The sequence below is a fragment of the Brachyhypopomus gauderio genome, chromosome 19 (genome assembly GCF_052324685.1).
Source record: "Brachyhypopomus gauderio isolate BG-103 chromosome 19, BGAUD_0.2, whole genome shotgun sequence".
Taxonomy (NCBI): Eukaryota; Metazoa; Chordata; class Actinopteri; order Gymnotiformes; family Hypopomidae; genus Brachyhypopomus; species Brachyhypopomus gauderio.
This window is the reverse complement of record NC_135229.1, coordinates 5,459,066-5,474,826: the sequence shown is the minus strand read 5'-3', so window position 1 is coordinate 5,474,826 and position 15,761 is coordinate 5,459,066. Positions and strand designations below refer to the sequence as shown.

General features: G+C 42.0%; 1 protein-coding gene across 4 annotated transcripts in view; it reads left to right on the top strand.

Moving 5' to 3' along the window:
* The window catches only part of tmtopsa (teleost multiple tissue opsin a), a 41,059-nt gene that overhangs the window by 4,374 nt on the left and 20,924 nt on the right, over positions 1-15,761 (top strand). For all 4 annotated transcript variants that reach the window (XR_013122421.1, XR_013122420.1, XR_013122419.1 and 1 more), the window contains exon 2: positions 4,023-4,335. Coding sequence is in view for 1 of the 4 variants with exons in the window: in XM_076981951.1 (XP_076838066.1) it covers positions 4,023-4,335 (313 nt within the window). In the remaining 3 variants the exon portion in view is untranslated. The remainder of the gene's footprint in view (positions 1-4,022; positions 4,336-15,761) is intronic.

Genomic DNA, 15,761 nt, shown 5'->3' with positions numbered 1-15,761 from the left:
AAGCAAGGATAGCAAAGGTTTCCAGTACACAGCAGGCTTTGGACATGATCCTGGAGGGGCCGTGGGCGGGTGGGGTTCCCTGGTCTTTCTCTGCCTGCCTCTGGCCTCTGGGGCCTTGCTAATAAGTACATTATGTACATTTATCCTATGTTGCACTTACATAAACACACACACTCACACACACATACATCAGTCATTTGTGCTGTATGTCTTACTTTCTGCTCTTCATTTAGTAGCAGCAGTTGGTGAATCATTGCAGTGGTCATTTGAGCTGTTTTTTCTGCTCTTCTGTCTTTTCCCTTTTTACTTTCTCTCCCCTTCTTTTCTCTTCTCCTGTTTTCTCTCCTGTCCTGTATGGTTCACCTAACCCCAATTGTTTTTATCACTATTGTACTGTATTATACAGAATTGTTTTCTTTTGATCCTTACATGAAAACAAAGTTGTCCTCCAAAGGTGAAAGGTTGGAGGTGGGCCAAAAAAAAAGTTTGAAAAGCCCATATGAAGCAATTTTCAAGCCTAGGGTCACAAACGTCACACACAACACATTGTTAGTTTTCAGAGAGTAGTGAAAATCTGTAGTAGTGAAATCTCTTTTGGTAAGATTTCCTAAATTTCCTATTTTTGTTTGCTGGTTATGGCTGTATTTGGAAGAGACACACTGCAAAATCTTGATCTTGATAAGTTAAAATTGCTCAATAATATTATTCTATTTTAAGTAGCTGAGGGTTTTTTGTATACATTTATGTAAAAACATTTATACCTATTAGCAGTTTTTCAAAAGACAAAACTACTTAAAATAAGGTTAAAAATATCAGAGCCATTTTGACTAATCAATATGCCACTTATATGCCATTATAATTCAAATATTATGTTTGTGTCAATTTCACATTATTTCAACCTTTCACAAATCAAATCTCAAACATATGGTTCTGTAGATGAGGAGACTTCTTGCAAGAGATCTTGCACAGTCTCATATGGCAGCCAAGGAGGTGCAAGCTTTCAGCAGCAACCACCCATACCTGACACACGCCTCATTTACATAACACTGGAGGCAAGTTCAGCTCTTCTCCCCCCTGCTGATTCCTCAGGCAGTGGACACTTTTGCAAATGAATGGATGTTAATTGGAGCCACCAGAGGTGTCAGTTTGGACTAAGGTTCTTTGGACCCTCTTTAGGGACTTCAGGGGGGTGGTTGAAATTTCAGGGACTTCTAGTGTTAATAAACCAAACTTCAAATGACAGTGTGGCAGTGTGGAGCGTTTCCGCTGCCCTTGGCGAGTCTCAGCTTCAGAAGGTCAGAAGATGGAGGGTATTCTTCTAGAGATGGTGTTCATTAAATTCCTTGCACATTTTCTTTGTCACCGTTCTCTAATTAGGCATCATCCGCTTCACCCTTTCTATGGTTTTCTTTTTTGTGCTTCTGTTCACTCATACCTTGATCTCACATTCCTTGTTCCCACAACTAAAGAGCAGAACGTGTCCTCACAGACACCCCCTCCATTAAATTGTACTTGAACCCAGAGCTCGGTTAATGACATGCCATAGAGCTTCCCTGCAGGTAAGTGGAACAGGTTGGTCCATAATACATAAACCTTCCTTTATAATGATTACCTCAAAATAACCCTACAGCTGATTATATACTTCACAGTCAGTAGGCACCTCGTGGCCACAATTATTTTAGCTATAACACCTTTAGTTTTACACGGCGCACTACAAAGTGAATAAACGAACTATGGAACTTAACCGACTCTGCAGAACGCAGCGTGAATCATGCTGAAATAATGGACCAACGTGCCTTAGGCCGAAATAATGATTGTAGTACTAAAAAGGAACATTATACAGAGGATAGGAGTGCATTAACATTTTAGTCTTTAGTTTTAAGGCCAAGCTGACCATTCAGCTCTGTAAGAAAGGTTAATTGGACTTTCATTGTTTGTTCACATGGCTCGTGCTGACGAGATGAACATTTTTTTTCCCAGAGCCAAGTATTTTTTTCCCCTTGTACCATCCAAAATATCACACTCCAGTGATTCAGATGTTCAGCAAAGAAACTATTCATTCTGATCACATTAAATCTAATGAGAGCAAAGATGCCCATTGTCTGTTTGCTCTCTGGGTATCATGTTACACAGTCACATCCTCATTTGCATTCACTCTGGTGCCTGTCGCCATATGGCCGTGCGCTCATCAAAACCTGTTTATTGAGAACTACTGAAATCAACCCCAGTGATCAGTTCAGAGACACTAACACTCGAGATACTTCAGATCCCCGTGGTGCAGTCCTCATTCTAATGCTTTGTGGACGGGTGGTTTTTTAGGTGGTATATTAAGTAATGGAAAAAAGTTATGGAGCAAATCCTTAATCAGCAGTTTGAGCATAAAATGAATAGGATGCATAATAATTAGGATGGGCCTGCAAATCTTCTTTTACATGTCCGCCAAGCCAAACTTAAAAAGTGGGATTGTGCATTATGTAATAGGCTATAGCACTAGCCAATATAGTTTTTTTTTTCCCTAATCGCCATCACATATTTTACACATCAGTTTTTCAGAGAACACATAAAAATTACCCAAAAAAGAATGGCAAGAATAGCATTTTCGCTTTTTTTTTTGCAATATGGACACAAATAGACGCAACGGAAATCCTATTGTTACACATTTTGTGCAAATTGATTGCGGCCGTGTAGGAGAAGGTGCCGGATCTCTTTCCCTCTTTGAGCCGTTCTCCGTTTCCGTTCGACACAAGCACTTCCGTTCCGTCACTCCGTTCCGTCACAGCCGACGCCGTAATCTGCGAGTCTTTTGTCCTCGCGCTGCCAGTAATTCCAAATCACTACATACGTGCTGAGGAAACGGCAAGCAGATCACCGCCGCAAAACGTTCGGAGCATTTCCCTAACGAGACGGAACAAACCGTGATGTCTGGGAGCAAATTTTGACTGTTCAAGCGGCTAAATTGCAAGTGCTGCGATAGAGAATTTCCTCACTCGATAATGCAAATATCTGTGTTCTAATTGCGGCCCACAGAGGAAACTGTGACACTCAAGCATTCAAAGTCAAATGAGATTCCTTTCAGACACGGACGACTGACACTAATTGTCAGTTTGACACTTGATATTGATTGCTGTCAACACTTTAAGGGTAAAGCAGTCCAGTCCTTTAAACCTTTTGCGATATTAAATTCTAAGAACCAGACCTTTTCCTTCTTCTTTTAGAATGCTCTTTCCTTTGATACCTTTGCCCACAGTGAAATACTGCGATTGGATGCCGCTTAACTTCAAGGGCCTTAAACCTTTATTTTGCAGCAGTGACCTCATGCTTGAATGCATCGTTGACCTCCTGACCTTCACACTTCATGTATTTTCCATTTTTCACTCTCTATAATCCACCTCTATAATCCAAAAGGTTTTAATCCCCAGTGTTTGCTGAAAACATTTAAAAACAGTCTTGGGGTTGTGAAGGTGGACACGGTTATGAAGGTATAGCAGGTATAGATGTTTTTTTTTTTCCCAGACCTACGCCTATCGCCTACGTGGATCCGTATAGACATACCAGAGTGGACCTGCTGGTCTATTTGCTACATGTTTTTTTTTTTTTTGGAGGATAGAACGAAGAGTGGTCGTTGGGTACCTTTAGGACACAACATGGCTTTAGCCTTCCTAAAGCTATTATTGGAAATCAATGGCTATAAAGAACAGGCCTGTGGATCATCTTCGGATCAGAGCACACATCCAACACACGGAATAGATGAGGCACTAAAGCCGTGACCTTAGGTTCAACATTTAACCTAGGCTTCATCACTCCTTTGTTTTTCTTCCATACGTTTTATATTCCATATGTCCTTACCTGTCAACAACGATCTTCCTTTACTCTCCGCAGTAGAAGCGGAACACGACTGCCTGCCTGTTCAAGGCCTAACCACCAGTTCTGTTGCAGCATATTGTAACCCAGCCTGTTATATGGTCAGTAGATGCTGTGAAGTATCTTTGTGCTATCAAGTGAAGTATCTTTGTGCCCTGCAGGCATGGTGTCCCTCATCTCCTCGGTAATGCTCTCACATAAGCAGTACCATACCACGGGCCTGGCAAGAACAGACGCCACTAACTACACTAAGGCGCCAATAGGGATGGCTTCGTCCCGGGTCTTTCTCCTGGTTTGGACTCCGCCCCTTTTCTTTGGGTGGAGCTGCTGCAGTCTGGACAGCCCTGGCACCACCTGCTCTGTTTGCTGGATGGCCAAGAACATCTCCTACATCATCTGCCCCTGTATCTCCTACGTTTTGGCTTCCGAACCTCGTCGCTGTCACGTTGTAAGTTTCTGCACGGCATCGAGCAGGTGAGGCTCTGGTTTGTCTTTTGTCGTTCACAGGTGTTTTTGTTGTGGGCGGTTTGTTATGTATGTCAGTGTTGCAAATCAGAAGTTGTTGCATCATCGAAAAACATTATAAATGCAATGATTGCTTGTACAATAGATAAAATCACTTCCTTATTGATCTTGTGCTCTCACTCTTCTCTTATTCACCTCAGATTGTGGGCAAAGATACCTTTCATATTCTTCATGTTCTCTCCCTTTCCCACTTCCTGTCCCAAATATTTTTTTAACCGGCCCATTGTTTTTGTCCGTGTAGAAATGTGCAATCTCAGAGAAAGCCCTACAACATCAGCAGGCTCTTGGCTCCTTATGTAGTTAGCTTTTTTGTTTTTTGTTTTGGTTTGAAATCTCTACTTAGCAATAACAAGTTCCCCATTGTGTAAGAAGGAAACAAATGTGGGTCAATTTGAGGTTCTACCCTGCTAATCGGGTGTCGGGTGTCTTCCCACCCTGCGCAGATGAAGCCAGCTCCACTGAAAAGCTCCTATTCTGCAATATAATAATTTTCTCCTCAGACTATAGTACAGGGTGTGAGCAACATCGGTTCAGCTCCAGGAAACTTTGACACACTTCACCTACAGCAACCTAATGGTAATGAATGACCAATCAGGGAAGGGCTGGACTGTATGCGTGTGTGTGTGTTTGTGTGTGTTTGTGTGTGTGTGTGTGTGTGTGTGTGTGTGTGTGTGTGTCTTTCCTGCAGTGTTGTGCTCCATTTGTGGCTAAAAGACTACTGTAAAGAGACTAATGTAAATTATGACACCATCTGCTCCCTAAATGTGGTTAATGTATTTAATGTGTTTAACAGAGCATGGTTGTTGCTTATGGCATCTGAGCAGAAGACTATTTCGATGTGCTATAGTGTCACACTGATGTCTCTAAATCACTTAACTTGCATTTGAAGTCCAGACTAGCGCCAAATTACTCTTCTAAATGATGTCACTTTGTAGTAATGGTAGGCAAATAGATTCAGGAGGCAAACTGCTTCCTGAACGGAGTATTGTACTTAAAGATAAGTATGTACTAAGAACCAGGGAGTGTGACAGGAAATAGACAGATGGATGGTGTCTGTGTCCATCAGCTCAAGCCACACCCCCTTCCAGCCTCAGGAGCGCCGCCCTGGTGGTCTCTTTAAGTCCTGCATACTGTGGTGGCAGGTGCTACTGCAGCGGGATGTACTCCCAGTGCTGCGTATCGAATTTGCATTTCCCATCAGCCTTTGCAGACGTGCTCCACCACACTGTTGCTGTCACCGCTATGGAGGACCGTCGGTTCTGTAGTCTTCCCGAACGCGAGGCCGAGCTCGAGTGGCCCCGGCTCTGCTTTAACGAGCGCGGACGGGCGGCGCACGGCGAGACGCGGAGGGCGTGCGGCTCCGAACCTCCCGCTGCACTCCGCATCCCTCAGACCCAAAATGAAAACCTTTCTACAATGTTTTCACCGTTGCATCATGGCGCACGAGAGAAGTTCGAAAGCGCCACGCAGCGAATCTGTATTGACTGCGGCAAGAGGTTGCCACTCTGAAAAATAATGGTGTCGTATATTCATATACGAAGGCATAATAATAATTGTTAGGGATGGATCTCCTGTCATTTAGAAGGGAACGCTAATTAAGTGCGGAAGCAGAAAAATAACGGTGTCAGACCGCCCACGCATAAACAACATCTCGCCACACGGATCATTAAGACGAGGCATGAAATGTATCATTTGTCATCCTTCTCCTTGTTATGGTATTCCTCCGTCTTTAAGACGCGAAAGTGCTTCCACGCCGTCTTGTGGGGTTGGCAGCAGGTTGGCGTAATGAGCTTTGAGCTTCGTGTTTCGCTGATTTTTGAAGGAGGAAATGCTGTCGAGATCCCCGTGAGGGTGATTCGATCAGTCGTGTGAAGTCCAGTGTTGGCGTTACGGTTCTGCGGCATGACTCTGCTAAAACCCGATGATTCCTCTCAACGCGTTTGTCGCGGTTTGCCGCGCTTGTCGTCTTACTGCTCCAGGTTCTCGCCGCTACCATGCAGGAAAGGCACTCGTTCACAGCACAACGGGCCTCTCAGTCTAGGCCGCAGAGTCGTAGATACCTAAATGAAGGATGGCGCACGTGCCATGTGAGTTTCCTCCGGTCCCTTTGGTGCGGCCTGTGATCAAGACAGAAGAAAGCTTGGAGCCAGGGAGATGTAGGGCGTGGCCTGCTCTGAGACGGCCCTCATTCACCGAGCACTGGTGGATGGAGCACGGACATACTGACATAAACACCACACAGTCTTGCTACAGACTGGGCTGCTAAACACACCAGACTTAGATCATACACACATACACATACACACATGTATCTGACTACATGGCTATATTCTCTCCCTGTCTCTTTCTGTGTGTGTATGTGAGAGAGACATAAAGAGTTGCTGGTTAAAATGTATCTATTAAATAAATTCCACCTGCCTTGGAGACTCAACATGTGCATGAGTGAAATGTCAGTAGTGGAATCTTGGAAAAAATCTGTTTTGCATCATATGCAGACTACAAACACAGGAGACAGAAGTGTGTTTTGGCCTGCACATTGTTTCCTAGGTTGACATTATTAGCATCCACATCCAATATGCATGAGTTAGAATACAGGATTCTGAAAGGCTTACATGACCTCCTAAATCTGTTTGCATTTCGTCACTAATCCAAATTCTATTCAATTGCCACTTTCCGTTCGGGAATACATTAACACATTTAAAACTGACACAATGTTTTCAGTGTTTAGTGCATCTTTGTATGAAATTTAAATATGCTTAAATATCCTGCTTGCTCATCAATTGCATCATTTGCTTATTTGTTTAAAACTGACGTCATATATTGAAACAGTGGCACTCGTTTGCTGATACTATACAGCGTGCAGTGGCGTCTCTGAAGTTCAAACACCTGATACTGACTCTACTGGCCCCCCGTACACTGTTGACACCGCTGCTCATGTGCTCATTTAAAAGAAGGACTTCTGCTGAAAACCATTAACACTAGACCAAGGCAATGGAGCTCAGAGAAGCAGTTCTTTGTAGTAGACTCTGATTTTTCAACCCTACTGTATTATGTAAGGTATTTGAGTTGATTGCCACTTAAGAGACAGGAGACAAGACAGCAAGATATTTTATAATGAGAGGCAATGTTCTTTCTTCCCTCTGGGATATAACAGTAAGAATGTTTTATTATGCTATATTATATGCTATATTATGCACTACTGAATTATTTCATAGGTCATGCTATAATATTCATACTCTTGTTGAAATGTTCATAGATATCTATGCATCACTAAGACAACTCTGCCTCTGTGAGACTGTGTACATTTCTGACATTTCACATTTGATCATTTTTTTCATTTCATCTCTGCTGTTGGCCCTGTTTGTCCATTGTTCCTGGTTTGCATTTTTCATCATGGAGTTTTAATTCCAGTCACACTTGAAAATTCTCTAACGTCAGTACGCATTCATATCTGAAGTGATGTTAGTTTGTGTTCTGATCATTGTCAAATAAATGAAGTTTGCAGGTCATCATCAACAGCATTTTGCATTTTTGATGACACAGACAGAATTGATAAAAAAAAATAACCCAAAGTATTTGAACGCAGAGAACGACTTTCATATCGGCACTGCATTTCGGCGAGGCGCCCAGCACACTCTTGTGTTACGGCGTGACAAGTTTTACTGACTCACACAGAGTAACAAAGTCAGATTCCAGCTTTGGCAAGTTCTACTTTTTAATCAAAGGACAACATTGGCGTCTTCCTTAGATATACCACGCCAGTGCTCAGCTAGCCGACTGGGACCAATTTGTACCCTTCCCAATCTTCCTTTCTCATTCTCCGAATCAGCACTCTAGGCCTGTAATTTACACCGAATTATGGTTTAATCTCCCTCCTGTGATCACTCACTGTCAGTAAACTGCTGACAAAATAAGTTGATGTTTTTTGCCATTGGTGACAGTCTGCCTTGATGTGTCACGTCTTTTTCCTTGCGTGAGCTAACGCGGGGGTGGTGTTGCCCCTCAGCGTTGACCCAGCAGAAACAGGTTATTTACTTCCCCCTCTGATGTTCTGAACCAGTGGTGTAGCTCGCTCGGAGCCCGAATGCGAAGTGATTCTTCAGCAAATTTGTCCTTACTCCACTTATGAACACATTTTAAAACGAGCGAGCGGGAAGGGGTGGCGTGTGGATTGATGTCAGGTTCCTGGTTTTGTCATTAGCATAATATAGTTTGGCAGGATTTTCCACTTCTGTATAATGAGTAGAAGTGTTGGTTCCTTTTTCTGCACGTAAACACTTAAAAACTCTCTTCACCGTCAACAAAATACAATTCAATATGTAATATCCAAAGCGATATGCTCAATATCCAACAGTGCTTTGGACTAGAAATGCTGTCAGGAAAAAGACATTAGGGAGAATTATGATTTTAGCAGGTTGTGTAAGAAAACCTGGTCATTTTGTGCCTTTGAGAGTATAACTCGTACATAATCATCCAAGAATGTATTTCTCCAACTGGACTTTTCTGAATTACTGCAGGTTCTGCTGTCAAAGAGAAGAGGCTCATTCTCTTAACGGTGCATGCCTGACCCTGTGTTTCAGTACACACAGGTCAGGACACATGTCCTGCGTCTCTGGAGAACCATAGCTGTATGTATGGTGATATTTGGAGAAAATAAAATACACTATAAAGAATTTTTAGCAGTTAAACATTTTCTCACAGCTTCGTGATCATGGACAGCTAGTATCTGGCAGTCTTGAGAGGTGCATTCTCTGTGTGCTAAATTGTGTTTTTCAGTCAGGGAGTCGGCTGAAGCGAAAAGCCCAAATTTTGATTCTGAGATGTGATAAACTGCTTTGCATGCGTGCGGAGGCAGCCAGATAATTGTGGTGAGCTGCACCACCATCTGGGCTCCTCTAAATGGGGAAATGCTCCGTGTTTGCGTGTCCGCGTGCCGTGCCGCCGTTTTTGACACGGCTCCCGTAGCCGCCAGGTGCGAACTTGTGCCATCTCGGCTGCCGTCCTCTCAAGCGACCGCGTGCTGGGATTTCAGGTATCAGAGTTGTGCGGGTCATACGGCTGTTTTGCAAATTTGCATTAGCAATTTTCACGTAGGCCGTGGTCGTTTCGGTGCGGTGAGGCCCAGGGGGACATCCGAAGCTACTGCTCTACAGCCCTTAAAATGATCATCAGCGCAGTTTCCGTATTCTAAGCACTATGCAGTTAGGTTGGCTTTACTCCACAGACGTGTGAAACCACCTCAGCCACCTTCCTGTCCATCAGAGCGAGTAGATTTGGAACAGGAAACAGAAACACGTATCTCATCCTCCTTCGAGAGAAGTCGACTGAGCCAAGCAAGCCTATGAAAGGTCTTGTTAATCTATTTAGGCCTGCATTTTACAGCTGCACGTTACGGCTGCTTTGACGCTGATTGATGCGGTCTGTATGATCCTCACATCCGATTCCCAAATCAAATAACGGCAACCTTTTGGACATTCTGGTCTCTCGGTGCCAAGTCGAACGACCTCGTAACGCAATAATGGTTTGCAGATCCCATAAATATCAAGAAGCGTGAAATGAATATTGAACAGGGCAGCACCGCCGATCTCCTCTGCGTTTCCTGCCAGGAGTACACGTCTCCATTTGTGAGCAGCACAACTCCAGAAGCCGCTGATCGAGCTGACGATCAAATCCGTCATGTCAACCCACTTTCACATATTGATTTCTTGTGTGTGATTTGGTGGGTGTTCACACTCAGCTTCAGGTTTTGGAGTAACACTGGACCTTCTCGCCAACATCCCCCTTCCTGTCAGCTTCCCCGCTCTGCTGCGAAGATGCAGACTCACTGCTCTCAGGATTCGCTGAGGCAGGTCTTTGGTAGAAGGAGGTTCCTTATTCAGTCTTATGTCTGAATTGTCTCATCTTATTGATCTTCAACCATGCCTATTTATTTATATTATTCAGTTTTATTTTGCATTCATTTGCATCACCAGACCTGCAGGAGTGTAGTTTACTTCCCAAAATGAATAAATCACCAGAATCTCACTTGCTTGACAAATTATTAGTGCGAAATCACTGATGAATAAGAATCACGCATTGCAACAAAATGTTTTAGTAGCCTACTTTGAATTCAAATCTGTTTTAATCATGTTTGCTTTCTTAGTAATGATTTTGGAGTGTACTGGGCAAGAAAACAAAAAACAAAAACCATGGGTGTTGAAGAAATTCTGAAACATTTTTTAAATTCTTAAAAAAAAACATTTGAATCTTTCCATCTCCAATTTCATGTGTATCACAAATTGTGCGTGTTTGGTTTTCTTAACTTCATCATATCATCTGATAAGATTCACAAAGTGAATTCACTTGCGTGAGCTAACGCGGGGGTGGTGTTGCCCCTCAGCGTTGACCCAGCAGAAACAGGTTATTTACTTCCCCCTCTGATGTTCTGAACCAGTGGTGTAGCTCGCTCGGAGCCCGAATGCGAAGTGATTCTTCAGCAAATTTGTCCTTACTCCACTTATGAACACATTTTAAAACGAGCGAGCGGGAAGGGGTGGCGTGTGGATTGATGTCAGGTTCCTGGTTTTGTCATTAGCATAATATAGTTTGGCAGGATTTTCCACTTCTGTATAATGAGTAGAAGTGTTGGTTCCTTTTTCTGCACGTAAACACTTAAAAACTCTCTTCACCGTCAACAAAATACAATTCAATATGTAATATCCAAAGCGATATGCTCAATATCCAACAGTGCTTTGGACTAGAAATGCTGTCAGGAAAAAGACATTAGGGAGAATTATGATTTTAGCAGGTTGTGTAAGAAAACCTGGTCATTTTGTGCCTTCGAGAGTATAACTCGTACATAATCATCCAAGAATGTATTTCTCCAACTGGACTTTTCTGAATTACTGCAGGTTCTGCTGTCAAAGAGAAGAGGCTCATTCTCTTAACGGTGCATGCCTGACAACTCCAGAAGCCGCTGATCGAGCTGACGATCAAATCCGTCATGTCAACCCACTTTCACATATTGATTTCTTGTGTGTGATTTGGTGGGTGTTCACACTCAGCTTCAGGTTTTGGAGTAACACTGGACCTTCTCGCCAACATCCCCCTTCCTGTCAGCTTCCCCGCTCTGCTGCGAAGATGCAGACTCTCTGCTCTCAGGATTCGCTGAGGCAGGTCTTTGGTAGAAGGAGGTTCCTTATTCAGTCTTATGTCTGAATTGTCTCATCTTATTGATCTTCAACCATGCCTATTTATTTATATTATTCAGTTTTATTTTGCATTCATTTGCATCACCAGACCTGCAGGAGTGTAGTTTACTTCCCAAAATGAATAAATCACCAGAATCTCACTTGCTTGACAAATTATTAGTGCGAAATCACTGATGAATAAGAATCACGCATTGCAACAAAATGTTTTAGTAGCCTACTTTGAATTCAAATCTGTTTTAATCATGTTTGCTTTCTTAGTAATGATTTTGGAGTGTACTGGGCAAGAAAACAAAAAACAAAAACCATGGGTGTTGAAGAAATTCTGAAACATTTTTTAAATTCTTAAAAAAAAACATTTGAATCTTTCCATCTCCAATTTCATGTGTATCACAAATTGTGCGTGTTTGGTTTTCTTAACTTCATCATATCATCTGATAAGATTCACAAAGTGGCCAGTACATAATAATGTGCTTCATTAGCACAAATAGCCTATGGACATGTTAAAATGTGTTATGTGAATGTGTTAAAACCTTAGAACAGTAGCAAACCACTGGAGACCTCCACATGTACCAAAACTAGATTGTGTTCTTGAACTTTGATGTTCTTCAGAACCATCAAGCTCTTTCACTACTTCTCACATACTTCCCAGGATATGCCGTGGCTCCTCTCCTGTAGTGAAGAACAAGACATGAACACTCTCATCTCCTCCCCACTCCGATTATAAGCTTTTTTTGTTTGTTTTTGTAAGGGTTTGTGGGAGGAAAATGCCCATTCATACACAACGTTTATATTTTTAATTTCATTTTATTTATCCAGCCAAAAACGCTTCCAATGAAGATTTTTCCACAAAATAAATCTATAGATAAATACTTTGCCATTATCGTGAGAACGAAATCTGAATGTGCATGTCCTCACAGTGTGCAATCCCTTATTTGAGTGTGCAATCCCTTATTTGAGTGTGCAATCCCTTATCTGAGTGCGCAAGCCCTTATCTGAGTGTGCAAGCCCTCATCTGAGTGCAAGCCCTCATCTGAGTGCAAGCCCTCATCTGAGTGAAAGCCCTCATTTGAGTGTGCAAGCCCTCATTTGAGTGTGCAAGCCCTTAACTGAATGCGCAAGCCCTTAACTGAATGCGCAAGCCCTTATTTGAGTGTGCAAGCTCTCATCTGAGTGTGAAAGCCCTTATCTGAGTGTGCAAGTCATTCTTGTAAATGTAATTTGTACCAGTAAATGTAATTTGAAGGCTAACAACCTTCAGTTCTGTACTATTAAAAACAGGTGTAGCAAAATACCAACATTTCATTCATAAGATCATGTGTGAAACAGGTAATGCATATGATATGTGTAATGATCACTGGTTCAGCAGTAATGTCATACAGTCATGCAGTGATATAGTACAGTAATGTCATACAGTCGTGCGGTGATTTAGTACAGTAATGTCATACAGTCGTGCGGTGATTTAGTACAGTAATGTCATACAGTTGTGCAGTGATTTAGTACAGTAATTTCATACAGTTGTGCATGTTGTGTATCACTGTAGGCTTTTGAAAATTGGTTGCTTCCTCAAGCAGCTGTAGACAGGTGTGAGAACCACTAGAAGGTTAATGTTCACATAACTACAAAACCAGATAAAACACAATGCTACAATAAAGTCTCATCTTAACTCATCAGTAACTCACAGCCTAATACAAAAACATTCGTAATGTTAATAGTAAAACAACATAAGTTGGTATAGAAAGTTTATTTCTGCTTTGTCTATTTTTTGTAAGATATCATTTTCAAAATCTATACTAGCCAGGGGTCTTGGATGTAAGATTTATTTCTGTCAGAAATGCCACTCCATACAGGCTGAAGGACACACTCCATGGAGAGGCTTGCTTCACTTCCTCAGGGACGTTGGGTACAATTTGTTCTCACTTTGGACTCGTCAAGGAGACAGGAATATCACAGAGACAAAATGTCCCATGGCACCCATCAGAACATTCCTGAAATGTGAAAAGAGAACCACTAATGCTATGATCCTTTGCATTCACTTTCAAGCAGAGGTGGCAATATTTTCTCCAACAGAAAGCCTTAAAAGATTTGGTGGGTTTTTTTTTCTGTATCTTGAGACGTTGTGTCTTGCTTCACCACAGCTGTGGCTCCGTGTGAGGATGGAGATGGAGGTGGAGTTGTGTGGGCTTGGGGTGGAGTAGGGATGACTATGGGGTATGTATGGGATGAGTGCGCAGGGGGGCCCACGAGTTTACGATGAGTAGACATGGAGTTTCTATGATAAGACTGAGTGGGACGAGACAGTATTTGCTGTTTGTGGCCTTGAATAGCCCTGACAGAATATGGGAGCCATGATTCCTTGCATATTCTACATATATAATGCATATTTTTGCATATTCAACAGCACTATAACCATGAATGTGCACAAACATGTGCATATGTTGAATATTTAGAATTTTCACAAGAAACGAGTGCTGAAACATAAACACTTGTTGCACTGAACTTAACATTTCAAATAAGATCTAATCAAAATGTACTTGTACAGTGCTTTTTACAACAGTAGTTGTCACAAAGCAGCTTTACAAGTGTCCCAGTCCAAGTCCCCAGTGAGTAGAACAAGGGCATGAGGAAGAAACCTTGAGAGGAAGCAAGATCCATACTCCTCTGGCCGATGCTGGTCACCATGACAACAATAATTAGATACATAAACTAGATAGGCAAAGTTTGTGAACAAACTTTATGTTGGCTTGCAAAGCAGCTGAAACGTTGTTTTGAATGTTGTTGACCTCCTAATGTTAAAGGTTGTTTTAATGTTGATATCCTGCTAAATGATGTTGAAGGCTGTTTAAATGTTGACAACCTGCTAAATGATGTTAAAGGTTGTTTCAATGTTATCACTGTTAAATGATATTCAGTGTAGTGCTAGGGATCAGCTTTTGGGTAATTTCACCAAGTCTGATCACCAAGTCTTGAAAATTAAGAGATTGATGAAATCAGTGCATTCCTATAGGAGGATGGAGGGATGAATGAAATGATAGAAGGGGAGGACAAATGGCATCACTATGATATTCAGTGCAGTTCTAGGCATCAGCTCCTGAGTCATTTTATCAAGTTTGATCACTATATCTTGAAAATTAAGGGATTGATTAAATCATTGCATTTCTATGAGATGGAGGGATAAATGAAATGATAGAACGGGAGGATAGACAAATGGCATCAATATGATATTCAGGGCAGTGCAAGGCATCAGCTCCTGATTCATTTCACCAAGTTCAATCACGATATCTTGAAAATTAAGGGAGTTATGAAATCAATGGGTCAATATGGGAGGATGGAGGGATGAATGAAATGATAGAATGGGAGGATAGACAAATGGCATCAATATGATATTCAGGGCAGTGCAAGGCATCAGCTCCTGATTCATTTTACAAAGTTTGATCACTATATCTTGAAAATTAAGGGATTTATGAAATCAATGCATTACTATAGGAAGATGAAGGGATGAAGGAAATGATAGAAGGGGAGCATAGATAAATGACATCAATATGATATTCAGTGTAGTGTTAGGGATCAGCTTCTGAGTCATTTTACCAAGTTTGATCACTATATCTTGAAAATTAAGGGATTGATTAAGTCAATGCATTCTTATGGGAGGATGGAAGGATGAATGGAATGATAGAAGGGGAGGATAGACAAATGGCATCAATATGATAATCAGTGTAGCACTAGGCATCAGCTACTAAATTGACTGGTGTGGTTGATGCTTATGTATTTGGCTAAAGGGGTAGTTGCAGTTGAGGGGTAGTTTAGCTGTTGGGGTAATTACTGCTGAGGGGTAATTGGCTGTGGGGTAGTTGATATTGAGGGGTTATTGACCTGTTGGGGTTATTGTTGTTGATGGGTATTAAGATTACTGTGTAGCTCCTGTTAAAAGCTTGTTTAGATGTGGAATGTTTTGTTGAGGGGGTATTTACCTGTGGTGGGGCAATAACTGTTGAGGGGTAATTGGGTGTGGGGTAGTTGACATTGAGGGGTTATTGACCTGTTGGGGTTATTGTTGTTGATAGCTTTAAAGATTTCTGTGTAGTTCCTGTTAAAAGCTTGTTTAGATGTTGTATTTGTTGTTGAGGGGCAATTACCTGTGGTGGGGCAATTACTGTTGAGGGGCTATTGCCATTGGGCTAGTTAATG